This window comes from Drosophila tropicalis, unplaced genomic scaffold, assembly GCF_018151085.1.
Source record: "Drosophila tropicalis isolate 14030-0801.00 unplaced genomic scaffold, ASM1815108v1 contig_1160, whole genome shotgun sequence".
NCBI classification, from domain to species: Eukaryota; Metazoa; Arthropoda; class Insecta; order Diptera; family Drosophilidae; genus Drosophila; species Drosophila tropicalis.
In genome coordinates, this window is record NW_027172531.1 from 29,788 (window position 1) to 48,911 (window position 19,124).

General features: G+C 39.6%; 2 protein-coding genes and 2 pseudogenes across 2 annotated transcripts; all 4 read right to left on the reverse strand.

The window, feature by feature from the left end:
- Window positions 1-3,180: 3,180 nt before the first annotated feature.
- LOC137575010 (ATP-dependent RNA helicase p62-like) lies at window positions 3,181-4,327 on the reverse strand (annotated as a pseudogene).
- Window positions 4,328-4,485: 158 nt separating this feature from the next.
- On the reverse strand, window positions 4,486-4,889 carry LOC137575000 (histone H2A-like). Its single transcript, XM_068287416.1, has one exon. The coding sequence runs from the start codon at window positions 4,855-4,857 to the stop codon at window positions 4,486-4,488; it is 372 nt and encodes a 123-aa protein (XP_068143517.1). The 5' UTR covers window positions 4,858-4,889.
- Window positions 4,890-10,334: 5,445 nt separating this feature from the next.
- Window positions 10,335-11,912, reverse strand: LOC137575017 (ATP-dependent RNA helicase p62-like; annotated as a pseudogene).
- A 1,241-nt stretch (window positions 11,913-13,153) lies between these two features.
- Window positions 13,154-15,506, reverse strand: LOC137575027 (uncharacterized). Its single transcript, XM_068287427.1, has 3 exons — window positions 15,428-15,506; window positions 13,467-13,759; window positions 13,154-13,400 (listed from the first exon to the last, which is right to left on the reverse strand). The coding sequence occupies exons 1-3, from the start codon at window positions 15,504-15,506 to the stop codon at window positions 13,236-13,238; spliced, it is 537 nt and encodes a 178-aa protein (XP_068143528.1). The 3' UTR covers window positions 13,154-13,235.
- Window positions 15,507-19,124: the final 3,618 nt, after the last annotated feature.

Here is a 19,124-nt window from a genome sequence, read left to right on the forward strand (position 1 = left end):
AAAATATTTTTTTTTTTTTTTTTTTTTTTTAACGTTTAGTATATATATTTGTTGAATCTACTCTTAAATTAGAGCCTAACAACAGCCTTAATATAAATCCTGGGGATATTGCAGGCGGCCCGAATCACTTGTTATTGGGTTGGTCTGTCATTTCTTTTAAGACGAGTTCTATTATTAGTTCGCGTAAGGGAATTGGCAAGAACATTTGGGTGTGCATCCAGTTTCGCAGAATACTTTAGTTGTTGACTACCTATTTCAGATTTTACGCTAGGTATATTTAAATCATTTTGAATGTTGTCGTTCCGTATGTACCACGGGGCCCCCGTGATTGATCTTAAAATTTTTGACTGCGCTCTTTGTATAATATCGACATTGCTGGTACTTGCCTTCCCCCAAAGTACGGCTCCGTAAGTCCAGATGGGTTTCAGTACGGAGTTGTATAGGAGGACTTTATATTCCAGACGTAGAGGGGACCGAGCATTGATGATCCAATGTAGGCTACTTGCTTTCAGTTTAAGCTGTGACTTTTTTGCCTCGATGTGCTTGCGCCAAGTTAGTCTTCTGTCTAGGTGGATGCCAAGGTAAGTGACATCCTCGGCTTGAGGAACTGGTACGTTGTTTAGCATTAGAGCTGGACAGTTTCTTCTGTTAAGCGTAAATGTAACATGTTTGCATTTCTGCTCGTTGACCCGGATACGCCAGGTTGCTAGCCATTCCTCTACCACCTTGAGGTGTTCCTCTAATTTTGCAGAGGCTTGTATTGGGCATTTGGATCTGCTGAGGATTGCCGTGTCATCGGCAAAAGTGGACGTTGTAAGTCCTAAACTCGTTGGTAAGTCTGCAGTGTACAGTAGGTAGAGCAATGGGCCGAGTACACTGCCTTGCGGTACACCAGCTTTGATTTCAAAATCAGCAGAGACGGAGCCATTACATCTTACAGCGAATTGCCTATTGTAAAGGTAAGATTCCATGAGTTTGTGGGTGTACTGTGGCAGTTTTTGCCGGATTTTGAACATCAGACCCTCCAGCCAAACTCTATCGAAAGCCTGGGCAACGTCGAGAAAGACAGCCGCACAGTATTCTTTTAGTTCGAATGCTGTTCGTATTTCGGATGTTATGCGATTGACTTGTTCAATTGTACCATGTTTTTCGCGGAAGCCGAACTGGTGTGAAGGGATTGTGTTCTCCGATGCCAGAAATGAGTTTAGTCGGATCTGCAGGACCTTTTCAAAAAGCTTCGAAAGACATGGCAGCAAACTAATTGGCCTATAGGATGATGGCTGGGTTTTGTCTTTTCCCACTTTAGGAATCATGATGATAGTGGACCTTTTCCATGTTCTTGGGAAGTAGCCAATTCTTATTATAGCGTTGAACAGTTTGCAGATGTATTGTATGGCAATGATAGGGAGTTCCAGGATCATTTTCGGTGTGATTAGGTCATGGCCAGGAGCTTTTTTTTGGCTTTATGTGGTTTTTAATAACTGCAGTGATCTCGTCCGATTGGAGTTCCGAGTACTCACTATCCGTTAGTGTGCTCGAAGGGGAAGTACAGATGAGTTTGATGTTGGATTTGGCTGGAAAACCATTTTTAAGATGTGTGGCAAATACGGATGCCCTCTCTTCGTCACTGCGGGCCCATCCACCGGTTGGACTCCTTATCGGTGAAATTGTCTCTGCAGGAGCGCTTAAAGTTGGGTGGGCTTTCCACAGAGGATGTTTAGTGCTGGTTGGGCTGAGCTTTTCTATGTATTTTCTTTGAGCCCAGCTTTTCTCTTGTCTTAACGCCTTGGAGAGGTTGCGATTAGCATGCCTTAGGCGAAGTTTTGCTGCTGGTGAGCGAGTAATCTGCCATTCTCTTCTTAGACGTCGTTTTTCCGTTACTAATTGTTCTATCCGCCGGTTCGTAGGCCTGTCAACAGGTTTAGTGTAAGAAGAGGCAGGTGGAGTAGATACTTTTGCTGCAGCTGCCATCATAGACTCAAGTGCAGAGACGCACATATCAATGTCCTCTGCAGCATCCAGTTTCGGCGAACAGTCAATGTGGGCACTCATGTACATTTTAAATTTAAGCCAATTTGTTTTGTTGTTTGTAAGCCTATATGGGCGATCAAGTACTTGAGGTCTTGTTAATAGTGTGAATAGTACTGGAGAGTGATCGGAATTTAAATCTAGCAGTGTATCCGCAGTGATCCGATTACGTGGAATCCTCTTGGTTACTGCGAAATCAATCAAGTCAGGCACTTTCTGTGGATCTGTGGGCCAATAAGTAGGCCTACCCGGTCTTCAAAATATGAATGAACTTAATGAAATACGTAATTGTTAAATTTGTCTTTTTCATTTAAGGGAAAATTGTAGTATTGTATTTATATGTACATACATATGTATGTATGTTTGTGCAAGTGGAAACAAATTTGCTGCAAACAAATAAGACTTGCACCATTGTATCATACTAATAATAGTTTTTCGTAATTTATTTAAATAATTAACAAAACAAATTCAATCGCACTATTGCAAAACAACAGCTTTCTCTATTATGAGAAAGAAATTAGAAGCAAAAAAAGAAAATTTTTATTAAAAATAAACAATCGCCTCCGCCAGGACTTGAACCTCTACTTCCTTTATATATGCATATGAAAGCAATGCGTGTAATAAAAAAAATTATGAATTCTCCACTAGGATTCGAACCCATATACATTTTGTACTAATGCTACACACACACATACAACAAAACACATAAATTAATGTTTTCGTTAAATAGTTATTTCAACTTTTGTTTTTTTTTGTTTTCACTTTTTCTTTTACTTTTGAAGTACATGATTGTTTCTTCCGTTTAATTCGACTGAAAGATATATTTGTGTTAACATTTTTATCAAACTTCTTCAATTTTCAAATTATACATATATATCGTATCGAATCGAATCGAATTATACGAAATACGATCATACAAATTGAATCAAACAACAAACACAGATGTTGACGATGTCAAGTTTGTTATCAACTATGATTATGTTTCGAACTCGGAGGATTATGTGCATCGCATTGGACGGACAGGACGTTCGAATAACACAGGGACGGCCTACACCTTATTCACCCACTCCAATGCCAACAAGGCCAATGATCTGATTCAGTTTCTGCGTGAAGCAAATCAGGTAGGAAAAGTTTGAATTTTTCCAATTGCTTCTATTTAACAATCTTTCTCTCCTTCGCTACATCTATCGAATAGACCATCAATCCCAAGCTGATGAATATGGCGATGAGTGGTGGAGTGATGGACGCATTGGTGGATATAATGCCGTAGGAGGAGGAGGAGGAGTAGGTGGTACACCGACCACACGCTATGATCAGAAGCAGCGGTTGTCGCCACCTAACCTGCAGGAAGTGTCGGCAATTCCGGAAGCTGGATAATTAGAGATCACGCTCCTACTGCGATTTATCGCCATGAAGGGCACAAGCCCGCCAACCCTGTCGTGAAATATTGCGGGTAATCTCATCGACCCGCTTCTTGGTTTCCACAAAAATGATGGTTTTAGTTTCACTCTCTGCTGAGATGTCGGTCAGCAAATTGATGAGCTATCTTCTCAGATTCATCGCAGACATCGACAATCTGACGTATATTGTAATTGGCACTCAGCGAGAGAGATCCAATATTAACCTGAAAGTAATTATTAAGAAATTCCTCGGCCAATTGATGCACCTCCTTCGGCCAGGTGGCTGACCACATCAGAACCTGCCTATCTGGTCGTATCTGTTGCATAATCTTACGAATTTGAGGCTCAAAGCCCATGTCAAGCATTCGGCCTCGTCAAGGACAAAATAGGTGCACCGCTTCAGCGATGTGGTTCCACGCTCCAGGAAATCAATCAAGCGACCTGGAGTAGCAATTACAATCTCTACGCCGCGTTCCAGATCTCGAGCCTGCTGGCCCTTTGGAGCGCCACCAAATATGCAAGTATTACGCACTTGTGTATTGCTGCCAAACTCACTGGCCACCTGCTGGATCTGTTGAGCCAATTCACGGGTGGGCGCCAATAATAGAGCAATGGGCCCATCGCCGCGCTCCAGACGAGGCTGATTGTTTATTGTTTAAAATGAGCAACGCCCACCAAATCACGGCCACTTAAAGCAATGGGCCAACCCTGAGCTTGTATAGCCGCGGGCTTGGCGAATCCCTGTCCCTTTCTTCCTGGGTGCGAGCCAGCACCGTTTCGCAGGGCTTATAGAAATTCTTGCGGAATGGCGTCAAGTTCACCTCGGACCACACAATCTTTGGCAAGTAGGAGCCATGCTTTGTAGGCGGACGATTTCTATTGTCACGTTTGGCTGACATGCTCCCGGGGCCACCAGGGCGCCGAGGACCACCGCCATTCATCGGCCGGCCGACGCCACCACTGCCATTAAATCCCGGATAGGGATTGTTTTATGTTTGTTGTATGTACAAAGTTGTAAAATTTTAAAGCAAATATTAATTGATTTAAGCCATATTAATTATTTCTTTTCGGTTTTCTTGGGCAGCAGAACAGCCTGAATGTTAGGCAGCACACCACCCTGTGCAATGGTTACGCCAGAAAGCAATTTGTTTAACTCCTCATCGTTGCGAATGGCCAATTGTAGATGACGAGGTATAATTCTGGTCTTTTTGTTGTCTCGAGCAGCATTACCAGCCAACTCAAGTACTTCAGCAGCCAAATATTCCATAACGGCAGCTAAATAAACTGGAGCGCCAGCACCAACACGCTCGGCATAATTTCCTTTACGGAGTAAACGGTGAATACGGCCAACAGGAAACTGAAGCCCAGCTCGGTTCGAGCGAGATTTTGCCTTTCCCTTCACTTTGCCACCTTTACCACGACCAGACATTTTTCAATTTTTTTCCCGCTGAGTGGGCATGCCGGCACCAGTGCCACCGCCTCCGTATGCGTTCATTTGTCCGTGATACCTGAAATGACCGTAACCATTATCAATGTTTTTTGTTTGTGCCATAAGCTTGGAATTTTGAGCAATTAAAACAGATCCAAATAGAAAATTTGTTGCGTTGGTCAACGGAATCTGAATGCTTTTATATAATTAACCAATACCGCAATGTTACTTACATATTCATTTTCTTAGCTGTTTTTTATTTCGCTCACAATTGAATGCCTAATTTTTTTTTAATGAATATTCCTGTATATTTGTAATACTTTTTCCACTGAACAATTTTCCTACGTTGTCAGTTTCCCTAGAGATGGTCAAAGTAATAGAGACTTCAAGCTGTGAACTTATTGTATAAAACATTATTCGTTAATCGATTAATCACCATCGAGCCATTTACCACTACCCTGTTTATGAGAATTTCGTACGATCAGAGGCAATAAGAAAGTAACAAGACATATTTCTTGTCGTTTATCCATTAAAAGAAATCGAAAAAAAAATATCCATAAAAAAAAGTTAGCCCGTCCTCTTTTTCCATGCATCCTTGGCGTGGATTTGAACCCACTGGTTATAAAAATTTATTTTAGCAAAAAGGTCATTTCCCACCAACACCACAATGCTAGTTCGAAATTGAAACGAACAGAGCCAATACCAGAGAGTAACAAAAAATTTATAGTGTGCGTGAAACGTACAAGAATGCCATTGCACAGTGGTTTACTTTTGGTAAACTCCTTCCGAAATAATAATTTTTTTATTTAGTCAAGATTATTATAAAACACCAATTTTGCACATTTAGATAGAATTCTTTTTAGAATTCTTTTGAAAAATAAAATTAATTTTTTGATTAAAATATATATAATAATATACAATTGCATACGCCTCATTCTTTTTTTTTTCCGACAATTCATTGTGAACTTTACGTATTTTTCCTTTAATTTTTTTAGTTTTGTCTTTTATACAGATTTATTAACTAATAGTTGGGAAATTTTTATTCCCGGAAGAATCACTTTTGTACAACGACAGGACTAACTCTGTAATGCTTGACATTTTCGATGTATGCCTAAGTGATTATAAGTTCAAAATTCTAAGGCAATTCACAGAGTTTGCCGATGTTGAAAGATATATCCTTTTGTAGCTTTCATCTCCAAAGATACCAAAACAACTTAATAATGATAAATTGTAGAAAATTTTGATTTTGTTTAATTCATTTAACAAATTAATATTAATAGCTTTCAAAAGTCGGGTCTCAAATGCGAAAATTTTAAAATGACAGCGTTTGATTTTAGTAATTTTTAATTATTCGTTAAATTACTATTTATTTATATGTATTTTAATGATTCTACAAATAACAATAGATAATATAGAGCATTGTCCTCTTATTTTCAACATTAACAGCTTAAGTCTGGATTCGCTGTCGCTTCAAGATTCTGCCTTAAGAAACACATACACACAAAAATACATGCACATACACACATATATAAATCGGTGCAGACACATACATATGTATATATATATATATGAATGTGCTAATATTAATTGAAATCTTTTGAAACTTAGAAACTAAAAAGGGAGTAAAATCAATCAATCGCGTTGCATTTTATATCACCGTCTCACAGGAGTCGCCGCTTACAATTTGGCCCTCTTTGGCACTCCGATGGCCTCGAGTACCCCCGATGTCTCCAGATGCTGGAACAAGATCTGCAGATGTTTAATGAAGTGGGCAGCATGTTGCGAATGATCCCAACACTTGAAAGTGACCGTAATATCGGCTCTCTCCCAATTCTCGCGGATCTGAGTATGAGGATTTGTTAATTAGTTACGGAATTATTAAACCATTTAGAAATGTAAATTGCTCACCGCATGATTCGATGATGGTGGACCGATTGGATCGTTCTTGGAGACAAAGAACAGGGCTGGCGACTTCAATAGAGTCGAATGGAACATTTGACTCGATCTCATATAATGAATAGTCGCCTGATTATGGAATGTTTTCATATGGTAAAGCGTATAATTTCTCAATGCACTCTGCATCCGGGCGTTCTTGGGAAATATGGATTTGGGCAGACCCACTGGTCATAGTGGCAAAAGAAGTCGCGAAAGCGGAGGCGATGGCGAACGAGGCGATCTTGCTCATCACAGAGTGGCTGCGTTCGGTGGGCCTACAACTAGCAGCGCACAAAACGGAGCTTGTCCTAATAAGCAGCAGGAAACGGGTCGAGACGGCATCGGTCAGTGTACAGGGCTCTATCATATGCTCGAAGCGGGCTATTCGGTACCTTGGAGTTTGGCTGGATACGCGGCTATGCTTTCGAGAACATCTGGAGCATGTGCACGCAAAGGCTCTGGACTCAGCGAGGGCTTTAGCGAGAATCATGGTGAACACCCGCGGCCCCAGACAAGAAAGAAGACTGCTACTCTCTAGCGTTACAACATCCATCATTCTCTACGCGGCACAGGTATGGGCAGATGCAGTAAAGACAGAGAGCTATACCAGAGGTATCCGGGCAGCATATCGTCTCAGTGCGCTCAGGGTATGTTGCGGCTTCAGGACCATCTCCGACGACGCCGCACTGGTTATTGCGGGAATGGTTCCGATCGAGCTACAGATAGAGGAAGCTCGACTAGTAGCATCTTCGCTTGAGGATGGGCCATCTAGGAGGGAGAAGAGGGTTGACGCTAGAAGGAGAAGTATAGCCACCTGGCAGCAGAGGTGGGATCAATCCTCCAAGGGGCGTTGGACCCACAGAATGATTTCAGATGTACGTGCGTGGATTGGTAGGCAAAACGGTGCCGTAAATTTCCATCTTACGCAATTCATCAGTGGGCATGGATGTTTTAGGTATTACCTACACCGTTTCGGACACGACGCATCCCCCTTCTGCCCGTCCTGCGTGGACGGCGTCATTGAAGATGCAGAGCACGTAATGTTTGAATGCAATCGCTTCTCTGGCGAACGGGAAGTGCTATTCCAAGAAGTGGGTACCACCCTCACAGTTGATAACCTGATAGAGGAGATGATTTCGAGTCCACGTAAGTGGGATGCGGTAAACTCCTTCGCAGCTAATGCGATGCGCGATCTGCGATTAGCCGAACGCCGGAGGGCAGGGGTGGAGGTACGGCATTAAAAACAACTCGACTGCTGTGAAGCATTACCTTTCGGCCGTCCCGCAGCAGTTCTTGTCATTTTTCCTGTATATTACTGTAGTGTATGTATTGTATCTTAATGTATTGTACGTATACTGTATGTATGTTGCCTCACTGTTATATGTAATTAATTTGTTAAATAAATAGAATTAAAAAAAAAAAAAAAAAACATATGTATGTATGTTTGTGCAAGTGGAAACAAATTTGCTGCAAACAAATAAGACTTGCACCATTGTATCATACTAATAATAGTTTTTCGTAATTTATTTAAATAATTAACAAAACAAATTCAATCGCACTATTGCAAAACAACAGCTTTCTCTATTATGAGAAAGAAATTAGAAGCAAAAAAAAGAAAATTTTTATTAAAAATAAACAATCGCCTCCGCCAGGATTTGAACCTCTACTTCCTTTATATATGCATATGAAAGCAATGCGTGTAATAAAAAAAATTATAAATTCTCCACTAGGATTCGAACCCATATACATTTTGTACATACGTATCATATATTTATACCCTTGCAAAAAAGGGTATATTAATTTTGGTCAGAAGTGTGCAACGCATAGAACGAAGCATCTCCGACCATACAAAGTATATATATTCTTGATCAGCACGACGAGACGAGTTCAACTAGCCATGTCCGTCCGTCCGTCCGTCCGTCTGGATCAACGCAAACTCCTCCTAGACCGTAAGAGCTACGTAGGCTTGTATATACTGCAGGCGTTGTATATCTCGGATTCAGCCGGATCGGACCACTATATCATATAGCTCCCATACAAACCCCAAAGTCACGAACAGTGACTTTTCTCAATAACTTCGTTATTTTCTATGCTATTATCGTGAAACTTAATATTAGAGAGTTTACTACGCCTATAAGCGACTATGCCAAATTTGATCAAGATCGGGTGACTATATCATATAGCTCCCATACAAACGGCCAAGTCACGAACAGTGACTTTCTCAATATCTTCGTTATTTTCTATGCTATTATCGTGAAACTTAATATTAGAGAGTTTACTACGCCTATAAGCGACTATGCCAAATTTGATCAAGATCGGGTGACTATATCATATAGCTCCCATACAAACGGCCAAGTCACGAACAGTGACTTTCTCAATACCTTCGTTATTTTCTGAGCTATTGTCGTGAAACTTAATATTAGAGAGTTTACTACGCCTATAAGCGACTATGCCAAATTTGATCAAGATCAGGTGACTATATCATATAGCTCCCATAGGAACGATTGGTCGAAAACAGTGACTTTTTGTAAATAACTTCGTTACTTTTAACGCGATTGCTTTTAAATTAAACATTTCTTAATTTAATATATATGTTAATGACTGTGCCGAATTTGATAAAGATCGGGTGACTATATCATATAGCTCCCATAGGAACGATCGGTGGAAAAAAGTGACTTTGATCAATATCTTCGTTATTTACTATGATTATAGGCCTTTCTTTCTCAAGCTTAAGCCTTTTTAGATAAAACGTTCTTCCACATTGATGGCTAATAGGTAAGGATAGAGTTACCAAAAAAGTTGCAAGGGTATACAAACTTTGACGCGGTCGAAGTTAGCCCCGGCCCTCTGGTTTTTATATATACTTAATTGCCCTATGAAATTCTTGTTTTTCATTTACTCACAATTAAAAGGTCACTATTCGACTTTTCAACTATGGTTTTATAGGATGAAAAAAAAAATACGAAAAAAAAATATATATATATATTAATTAATAGAAGTATAAAAAAAAGAACAAACCAATCGGGATCCGAAACCTACACACAAATTGCACCGCCTTGGTAACAAGTGATTTGCTATACACACACATACAACAAAACACATAAATTAATGATTTCGTTAAATAGTTATTTAAACTTTTGTTTTTTTATGTTTTCACTTTTTTTTTTACTTTTGAAGTACATGATTGTTTCTTCCGTTTAATTCGACTGAAAGATATATTTGTGTTAACATTTTTTTTTTTTCAATTTTCAAATTATACATATATATCGTATCGAATCGAATCGAATTATACGAAATACGATCATACAAATTGAATCAAACAACAAACACAGATGTTGACGATGTCAAGTTTGTTATCAACTATGATTATGTTTCGAACTCGGAGGATTATGTGCATCGCATTGGACGGACAGGACGTTCGAATAACACAGGGACGGCCTACACCTTATTCGCCCACTCCAATGCCAACAAGGCCAATGATCTGATTCAGGTTCTGCGTGAAGCAAATCAGGTAGGAAAAGTTTGAATTTTTCCAATTGCTTCTATTTAACAATCTTTCTCTCCTTCGCTACATCTATCGAATAGACCATCAATCCCAAGCTGATGAATATGGCGATGAGTGGTGGAGTGATGGACGCATTGGTGGATATAATGCCGTAGGAGGAGGAGCAGGAGTAGGTGGTACACCGACCACACGCTATGATCAGAAGCAGCGGTTGTCGCCACCTAACCTGCAGGGAGTGTCGGCAATTCCGGAAGCTGGATAATTAGAGATCACGCTCCTACTGCGATTTATCGCCATGAATGGCACAAGCCCGCCAACCCTGTCGTGAAATATTGCGGGTAATCTCATCGACCCGCTTCTTGGTTTCCACAAAAATGATGGTTTTAGTTTCACTCTCTGCTGAGATGTCGGTCAGCAAATTGATGAGCTATCTTCTCAGATTCATCGCAGACATCGACAATCTGACGTATATTGTAATTGGCACTCAGCGAGAGAGATCCAATATTAACCTGAAAGTAATTATTAAGAAATTCCTCGGCCAATTGATGCACCTCCTTCGGCCAGGTGGCTGACCACATCAGAACCTGCCTATTTGGTCGTATCTGTTGCATAATCTTACGAATTTGAGGCTAAAAGCCCATGTCAAGCATTCGGCCTCGTCAAGGACAAAATAGGTGCACCGCTTCAGCGATGTGGTTCCACGCTCCAGGAAATCAATCAAGCGACCTGGAGTAGCAATTACAATCTCTACGCCGCGTTCCAGATCTCGAGCCTGCTGGCCCTTTGGAGCGCCACCAAATATGCAAGTATTACGCACTTGTGTATTGCTGCCAAACTCACTGGCCACCTGCTGGATCTGTTGAGCCAATTCACGGGTGGGCGCCAATAATAGAGAAATGGGTCCATCGCCGCGCTCCAGACGAGGCTGATTGTTTATTGTTTAAAATGAGCAACGTCCACCAAATCACGGCCACTTAAAGCAATGGGCCAACCCTGAGCTTGTATAGCCGCGGGCTTGGCGAATCCCTGTCCCTTTCTTCCTGGGTGCGAGCCAGCACCGTTTCGCAGGGCTTATAGAAATTCTTGCGGAATGGCGTCAAGTTCACCTCGGACCACACGTTTGGCTGACATGCTCCCGGGGCCACCAGGGCGCCGAGGACCACCGCCATTCATCGGCCGGCCGACGCCACCACTGCCATTAAATCCCGGATAGGGAGCAGACCGATTCCGTTGAAATATAGCTCCGCCACCTCCAGGCGGACCCATGCGCTGAGTGGGCATGCCGGCACCAGTGCCACCGCCTCCGTATGCGTTCATTTGTCCGTGATACCTGAAATGACCGTAACCATTATCAATGTTTTTTGTTTGTGCCATAAGCTTGGAATTTTGAGCAATTAAAGCAGATCCAAATAGAAAATTTGTTGCGTTGGTCAACGGAATCTGAATGCTTTTATATAATTAACCAATACCGCAATGTTACTTACATATTCATTTTCTTAGCTGTTTTTTATTTCGCTCACAATTGAATGCCTAATTTTTTTTAATGAATATTCCTGTATATTTGTAATACTTTTTCCACTGAACAATTTTCCTACGTTGTCAGTTTCCCTAGAGATGGTCAAAGTAATAGAGACTTCAAGTTGTGAACTTATTGTATAAAACATTATTCGTTAATCGATTAATCACCATCGAGCCATTTACCACTACCCTGTTTATGAGAATTTCGTACGATCAGAGGCAATAAGAAAGTAACAAGACATATTTCTTGTCGTTTATCCATTAAAATAAATCGAAAAAAAAATATCCATAAAAAAATGTTAGCCCGTCCTCTTTTTCCATGCATCCTTGGCGTGGATTTGAACCCACTGGTTATAAAAATTTATTTTAGCAAAAAGGTCATTTCCCACCAACACCACAATGCTAGTTGGAAATTGAAACGAACAGAGCCAATAACAGAGAGTAACAAAAAATTTATAGTGTGCGTGAAACATACAAGAATGCCATTGCACAGTGGTTTACTTTTGGTAAACTCCTTCCGAAATAATAATTTTTTTATTTAGTCAAGATTATTATAAAACACCAATTTTGCACATTTAGATAGAATTCTTTTTTAGAATTCTGTTGAAAAATAAAATTAATTTTTTGATTAAAATATATATAATAATATACAATTGCATACGCCTCATTCTTTTTTTTTTCATTGTGATTCTTTCATTGTGAACTTTACGTATTTTTCCTTTAATTTTTTTAGTTTTGTCTTTTATACAGATTTATTAACTAAAAAGTTGGGAAATTTTTATTCCCGGAAGAATCACTTTTGTACAACGACAGGACTAACTCTGTAATGCTTGACATTTTCGATGTATGCCTAAGTGATTATAAGTTCAAAATTCTAAGGCAATTCACAGAGTTTGCCGATGTTGAAAGATATATCCTTTTTGTAGCTTTCATCTCCAAAGATACCATAACAACTTAATAATGATAAATTGTAGAAAAATTTGATTTTGTTTAATTCATTTAACAAATTAATATTAATAGCTTTCAAAAGTCGGGTCTCAAATGCGAAAATTTTAAAATGACAGCGTTTGATTTTAGTAATTTTTAATTATTCGTTAAATTACTATTTATTTATATGTATTTTAATGATTCTACAAATAATAACAATAGATAATATAGAGCATTGTCCTCTTATTTTCAACATTAACAGCTTAAGTCTGGATTCGCTGTCGCTTCAAGATTCTGCCTTAAGAAACACATACACACAAAAATACATGCACATACACACATATATAAATCGGTGCAGACACATACATATGTATATATATATATATGAATGTGCTAATATTAATTGAAATCTTTTGAAACTTAGAAACTAAAAAGGGAGTAAAATCAATCAATCGCGTTGCATTTTATATCACCGTCTCACAGGAGTCGCCGCTTACAATTTGGCCCTCTTTGGCACTCCGATGGCCTCGAGTACCCCCGATGTCTCCAGATGCTGGAACAAGATCTGCAGATGTTTAATGAAGTGGGCAGCATGTTGCGAATGATCCCAACACTTGAAAGTGACCGTAATATCGGCTCTCTCCCAATTCTCGCGGATCTGAGTATGAGGATTTGTTAATTAGTTACGGAATTATTAAACCATTTAGAAATGTAAATTGCTCACCGCATGATTCGATGATGGTGGACCGATTGGATCGTTCTTGGAGACAAAGAACAGGGCTGGCGACTTCAATAGAGTCGAATGGAACATTTGACTCGATCTCATATAATGAATAGTCGCCTGATTATGGAATGTCTTCATATGGTAAAGCGTATAATTTCTCAATGCACTCTGCATCCGGGCGTTCTTGGGAAATATGGATTTGGGCAGACCCACAGGTATTTCCGTAATATCGGCAGCACTATCCCATATCTGGCAAACGAAACGATCCAATATGTTTAGTTTTGAGCACTTTTCTGTTTATTTGACTTGTAATTTTTTCCTATATGTACATACATATGTACATACATATGTATGTATGTTTGTGCAAGTGGAAACAAATTTGCTGCAAACAAATAAGACTTGCACCATTGTATCATACTAATAATAGTTTTTCGTAATTTATTTAAATAATTAACAAAACAAATTCAATCGCACTATTGCAAAACAACAGCAACAACAGAAAGAAATTAGAAGCAAAAAAAGAAAATTTTTATTAAAAATAAACAATCGCCTCCGCCAGGATTTGAACCTCTACTTCCTTTATATATGCATATGAAAGCAATGCGTGTAATAAAAAAAATTATAAATTCTCCACTAGGATTCGAACCCATATACATTTTGTACATACGTATCATATATTTTTTATATATACTTAATTGCCCTATGAAATTCTTGTTTTTCATTTACTCACAATTAAAAGGTCACTATTTGACTTTTCAACTATGGTTTTATAGGATGAAAAAAAATACGAAAAAAAAAATATATATATATTAATTAATAGAAGTATAAAAAAAAAGAACAAACCAATCGGGATCCGAAACCTACACACAAATTGCACCGCCTTGGTAACAAGTGATTTGCACACACACATACAACAAAACATATAAATTAATGATTTCGTTAAATAGTTATTTAAACTTTTGTTATACCCTTGCGTAAAGGGTATATTAATTTTGGTCAGAAGTGTGCAACGCATAGAACGAAGCATCTCCGACCATACAAAGTATATATATACTTGATCAGCACGACGAGACGAGTTCAAATAGCCATGTCCGTCCGTCCGTCTGGATCAACGCAAACTCCTCCTAGACCGTAAGAGCTACAGAGCTGAAATTTTGCACCTAGGCTTGTATATACTGCAGGCGTTGTATATCTCGGATTCAGCCGGATCGGACCACTATATCATATAGCTCCCATACAAACCCCAAAGTCACGAACAGTGACTTTTCTCAATAACTTCGTTATTTTCTATGTTATTATCGTGAAACTTAATATTAGAGAGTTTATTACGATTATAAACGACTGTGCCAAATTTGATCAAGATCGGATGACTATATCATATAGCTCCCATAGGAACGATCGGTCGAAAACAGTGTGTTCAATGAAAAACGTTAGTGTTTCTTGAAGTTATTAAATGTTTATTTATTTATATATATATCTAGGCACTAGCACATAAACCAGTGACTAAAGGTTGTCGCAACCAACACATAAATTGGGTGGACCTCGGAGTGAGATTGCAAAGGTAGAGATGGGGGCCAAAGACACAGCGATGCACACCCGATGTAGCTACAATTGGTATCTGATCTTACTAAGAATAATGCATTTCTTTTATAGTACAAAATAGCGAGCTCATAAGTGCATAGTTCGACATAGTGTTAGGTCAGCAAAATACGTTTTTATTGATTAACTAGGTCTTTATTGTTTACTGCTGACCATATCAGACCTACTTATGACTGATGAGCCATCTATATCTATAATCGGGTTACATACTTAATTGACATACATTTCTATTTGTTCTATATTATAATTGTCTTAATGTTAGCTTATTTTATATAATCAAAACACCAACATACTCCCGGCCGTTGAACACCTGTTCAACGTTATCCAACGTTGACCGCAAAATTGCTGGGGGCTGGGCTTACTGCAGCAGGAGTCGGTATGGGATTGACGATCCTCACGGTTGTCTGCTCTGGACCATTGTGTCTTGTGGGTCGTGAGCATCTTTTTATTCCATATACCATCACAAGAACCAATAGTATTGTTAGCGCTACGTAGGAGACTATAACATGATGAGCCGGCTGGCTGGGGTCTTCTGGCAATTTCCAGTTTTGCTTAGTTTCCAGTTTTCCTTGAATGTTGCTTAGTTCATCGTAGCTTAGCTGCATCTTTGTGAATTGTGTTGTTGTTGGCGCTACTTTTGTTGGGCCCATGCTGAAGTTGCCAAATCGGACATATGACAATTTCATTGTGTCTGTCGTAGTTATACGGTGACCTGTTATTCGTATACCAGAACTCCCTAGCTGTACACGTCGGGTCTAGAGTTAACAATCCGGTCTTCTTAATAGTGACACCTTGTATATTATCGTCACAGGTCACTGCGAGTTCAATTGGTCTAGTGGTGGCAAAAATCCACTGATTTTTGTGATACATGTCGTACCACACGAATGATCTGTTTGTGTGTTGTATTTGGCAAGTTGATGATTTTGTGTTTTTGAATAGCTGGAACTCACAGTTGCTATTAGCCGAAAACGTCGTTTGTTTATCAAAACAAATATATTGCTCGTTGTTGAGCTGATGGCATTGTTCCAAATCGGCTCTTGAGAGCCCAATGTATTGATTCTGTTCCTTGTTGACAGCAATGATGGGAATTTTAATGTTCATGATTACAATCCCATGAGTTCCAATTGCTGGAATGGGTACCAGGTTATACAGTTGCACTGCCTGCGTTGCCCCTAATGGAAATGTGACCTTAAATATCACATGATTGTTTGCGATTGTTCCTTGTGCCTTCATTAAGCCATATAGTTGCTAGACGTCGTTATCTGGAACTGGCAAATCCAAACCAGACGGAAGATGTCTCTTCAGTTGGTTCAGATGTTCCCGAAGCTGGCCTGGTGATAGTAGTAACGGGCTTATTTTGCTATGATGGGCATCTGTAAATACTCGGGAAATTTCGGTTTGAATTCGTTGCAAATTCCCCTGCAATAACTGTCATCTGAGTAGTTAGCGTGATATACCATTGCAACGCCTTTACCGCATTGTCCTGGACTTTGGTCATGTCGTTCATTTGTTGTTCCATTAGTTTCATCTGATTTTCAATTGTGGCTTCATCTCGCTTAATGATATTTATCGTTGAATCAATTACAGATGTCTGATTTTGCAGCAAGTTCAATAAGTAATCTTCATTTGATTTAACCTTTCTTATGGTGCCTGACATCTCTGTTGCATACTTTGAGTCCAGCACACCAAATAAGCCGTTCGCAATGTTCCCAATTATATCTAAAGGCGATCGTCGTTGGCGTTCTATGTGAAGGAGATCATTTCCTGTCCGTAGCTCTGAGTTGACATGCTCGAAGTGCCTCTGCATTGCGGTGCATGCCTCTGGAACCTTCATTAATACGCATATTTCTCCAACCTTTACTACTCCGTCTGAAAATGTCTTCAGGTCGGCCCAATATGGTTCAAGATCGTAGAAAGCCACAATAGTCCAGTCAGACGTTGCCATCCTTCCTGTGCCAATACTTTCATAGTATATGCCTGGTTTGGGGTTGAATCGAGTTATATTAGTTCTTTGAGCAAATGCTATAGGCAATAACAACAGCATTAGGCAGATCGTCATTGCCAACGGTGGCAGACCGATCGATAAGCGTCTTTTTGTTTTTGGTTCTACGTTGTCCTCGATACCAGGGTCTTTTTGGGAATTCGCTTCTGTGTCATCTGCCTCGATTTTACGTTTTGTTGCCGTCTCTCTAAGCAAGGGGGGCGTTTTTATAGAGCCCCCCTTTTTGGGGCCCCCTGGCTTTTTTAACCCCCACCCCCCGGGCCGACCCAACCCAGCCAATAAATAAAAAAAAAAAAAATTTAAAACCCCAAACCCAAAAATTATATTATCCTACATTAATAATTAAAAAACTACCTCTTTTTTTTTTTTATTTTGTTTTTTGTTTTTTCATTTACTCCTAATTTCTTATAAATCCTCTAAAAAACCATATTTTAAAAATAAAATTTAAAGCCGTTGCCCTAATCCACCCTCCTCTGTTAGAGAGCGTTGTTTTTTTTTTTGGTCCTGGTTTGGCTGCTAAAGTTATCATCGTTAAATGGGTTCCTGGGGGGGGGGGGTTTTATTGTTGGTTAGGGTTTGGGGTTGGGTTAAAAGAAAAGGAGCTAGAACAAAACACAACCAAAAAATTAAAAATTAAAAATTAGCATGTAACGTTGAATCTCACAAGGAGTGTTGAGCAGATGTTCGTTCATAGTGCTGGCCGAGTACGCTATAGGTTCGGCTAGGGTCAGGTCGGCTGGGAGTGGGTTACACGATAGAGATTAGCCAGAACTATAGTTACTCACATTCGATACAGACGTAAAATTTTAAATTCGCGTACTTAAGGACACCAAGGTATAACGGTACAGGTTTAGAGGCGAAAGAAAGAAGGCCTGAGGAGAACAGAAACAAGAACACTTTAAACTATGCAGTATCAAGATGCACACACGTTGGTTTATGTCATGATAGCCTATTGGCCTATCATGTGAACGCCCACCCTACCATGATGGTCGGGCCACGTCTGAATTGAGGATCTCTCCAACATGTCTTACGGCCTCTTTTTATACCCTTGCAAAAAGGGTATATTAATTTTGATCAGAAGTGTGCAACGCATAGAACGAAGCATCTTCGACCATACAAAGTATATATATTCTTAATCAGCACGACGAGACGAGTTCAAATAGCCGTCCGTCCGTCCCCCGTTTGTATCAACGCAAACTCCTCCGAGACCGTAAGAGCTACAGAGCTGAAATTTTGCACGTTGGCTTGTATATACTGCAGGGGTTGTATATCTCGGATTCAGCCGGATCGGACCACTATATCATATAGCTCCCATACAAACCCCAAAGTCACAAACAGTGACTTTTCTCAATAACTTCGTTATTTTCTGTGCTATTATCTTGAAACTAATATTAGAGAGTTTATTACACCTATAAACTACTGTGCCAAATTTGATCACGATCGGATGACTATATCATATAGCTACCATAGGAACGATCAGTCGAAAACAGTGACTTTTGTAAATTACTTCGTTACTTTTAACGCGATTGCTTTCAAATTAAACATTCGTTAGTTTGATATATCTGTTAATGACTGTGCCGAATTTGATAAAGATCGGGTGACTATATCATACAGCTCCCATAGGAACGATCGGTGGAAAACAGTGACTATGATCAATATCTTCGTTATTTCCTATGATTGTAGGCCATTCTTTCGCAAACATAAGCCTTTTTAGATAAAACGTTCTTCCACATTGATGGCTAATATGTAATGAAAGAGTTACCAAAAAAGTTGCAAGGGTATACAAACTTTGACGCGGTCGAAGTTAGCCCCGGCCCTCTGGTTTTTCTTTTCGTTAAGTACTCGCGATAATCATTGGCAGAACCGAGAACACAATTAAATTTGAAGGGGCTTTTAAACGCTTGCACCCATCCTGATTATTTTAAGGCTGCACTGCACAAAACCACGTGCTCTTTTTCGGAATGAGTCCGGTCAAAAATGGACAAAAAGGCGCAGGTTAAAACTTCCTTCGCTCAAAGTTTCGTCAATTCATTGAGACTGAGTCCTCTTTCCTCAGT

Bases quoted from the DNA above. Each gene is read 5' to 3' on its own strand.
- LOC137575000 (XM_068287416.1), bottom strand. From the start codon at position 4,857: ATGTCTGGTCGTGGTAAAGGTGGCAAAGTGAAGGGAAAGGCAAAATCT.
- LOC137575027 (XM_068287427.1), bottom strand. From the start codon at position 15,506: ATGCTCACGACCCACAAGACACAATGGTCCAGAGCAGACAACCGTGAG. The intron at 13,760-15,427 runs GTAAGCCCAGCC...TCAAATAAACAG, and splicing joins CCATACCGACTCCTGCTGCA to AAAAGTGCTCAAAACTAAAC. The intron at 13,401-13,466 runs GTGAGCAATTTA...CCTCATACTCAG, and splicing joins CACCATCATCGAATCATGCG to ATCCGCGAGAATTGGGAGAG.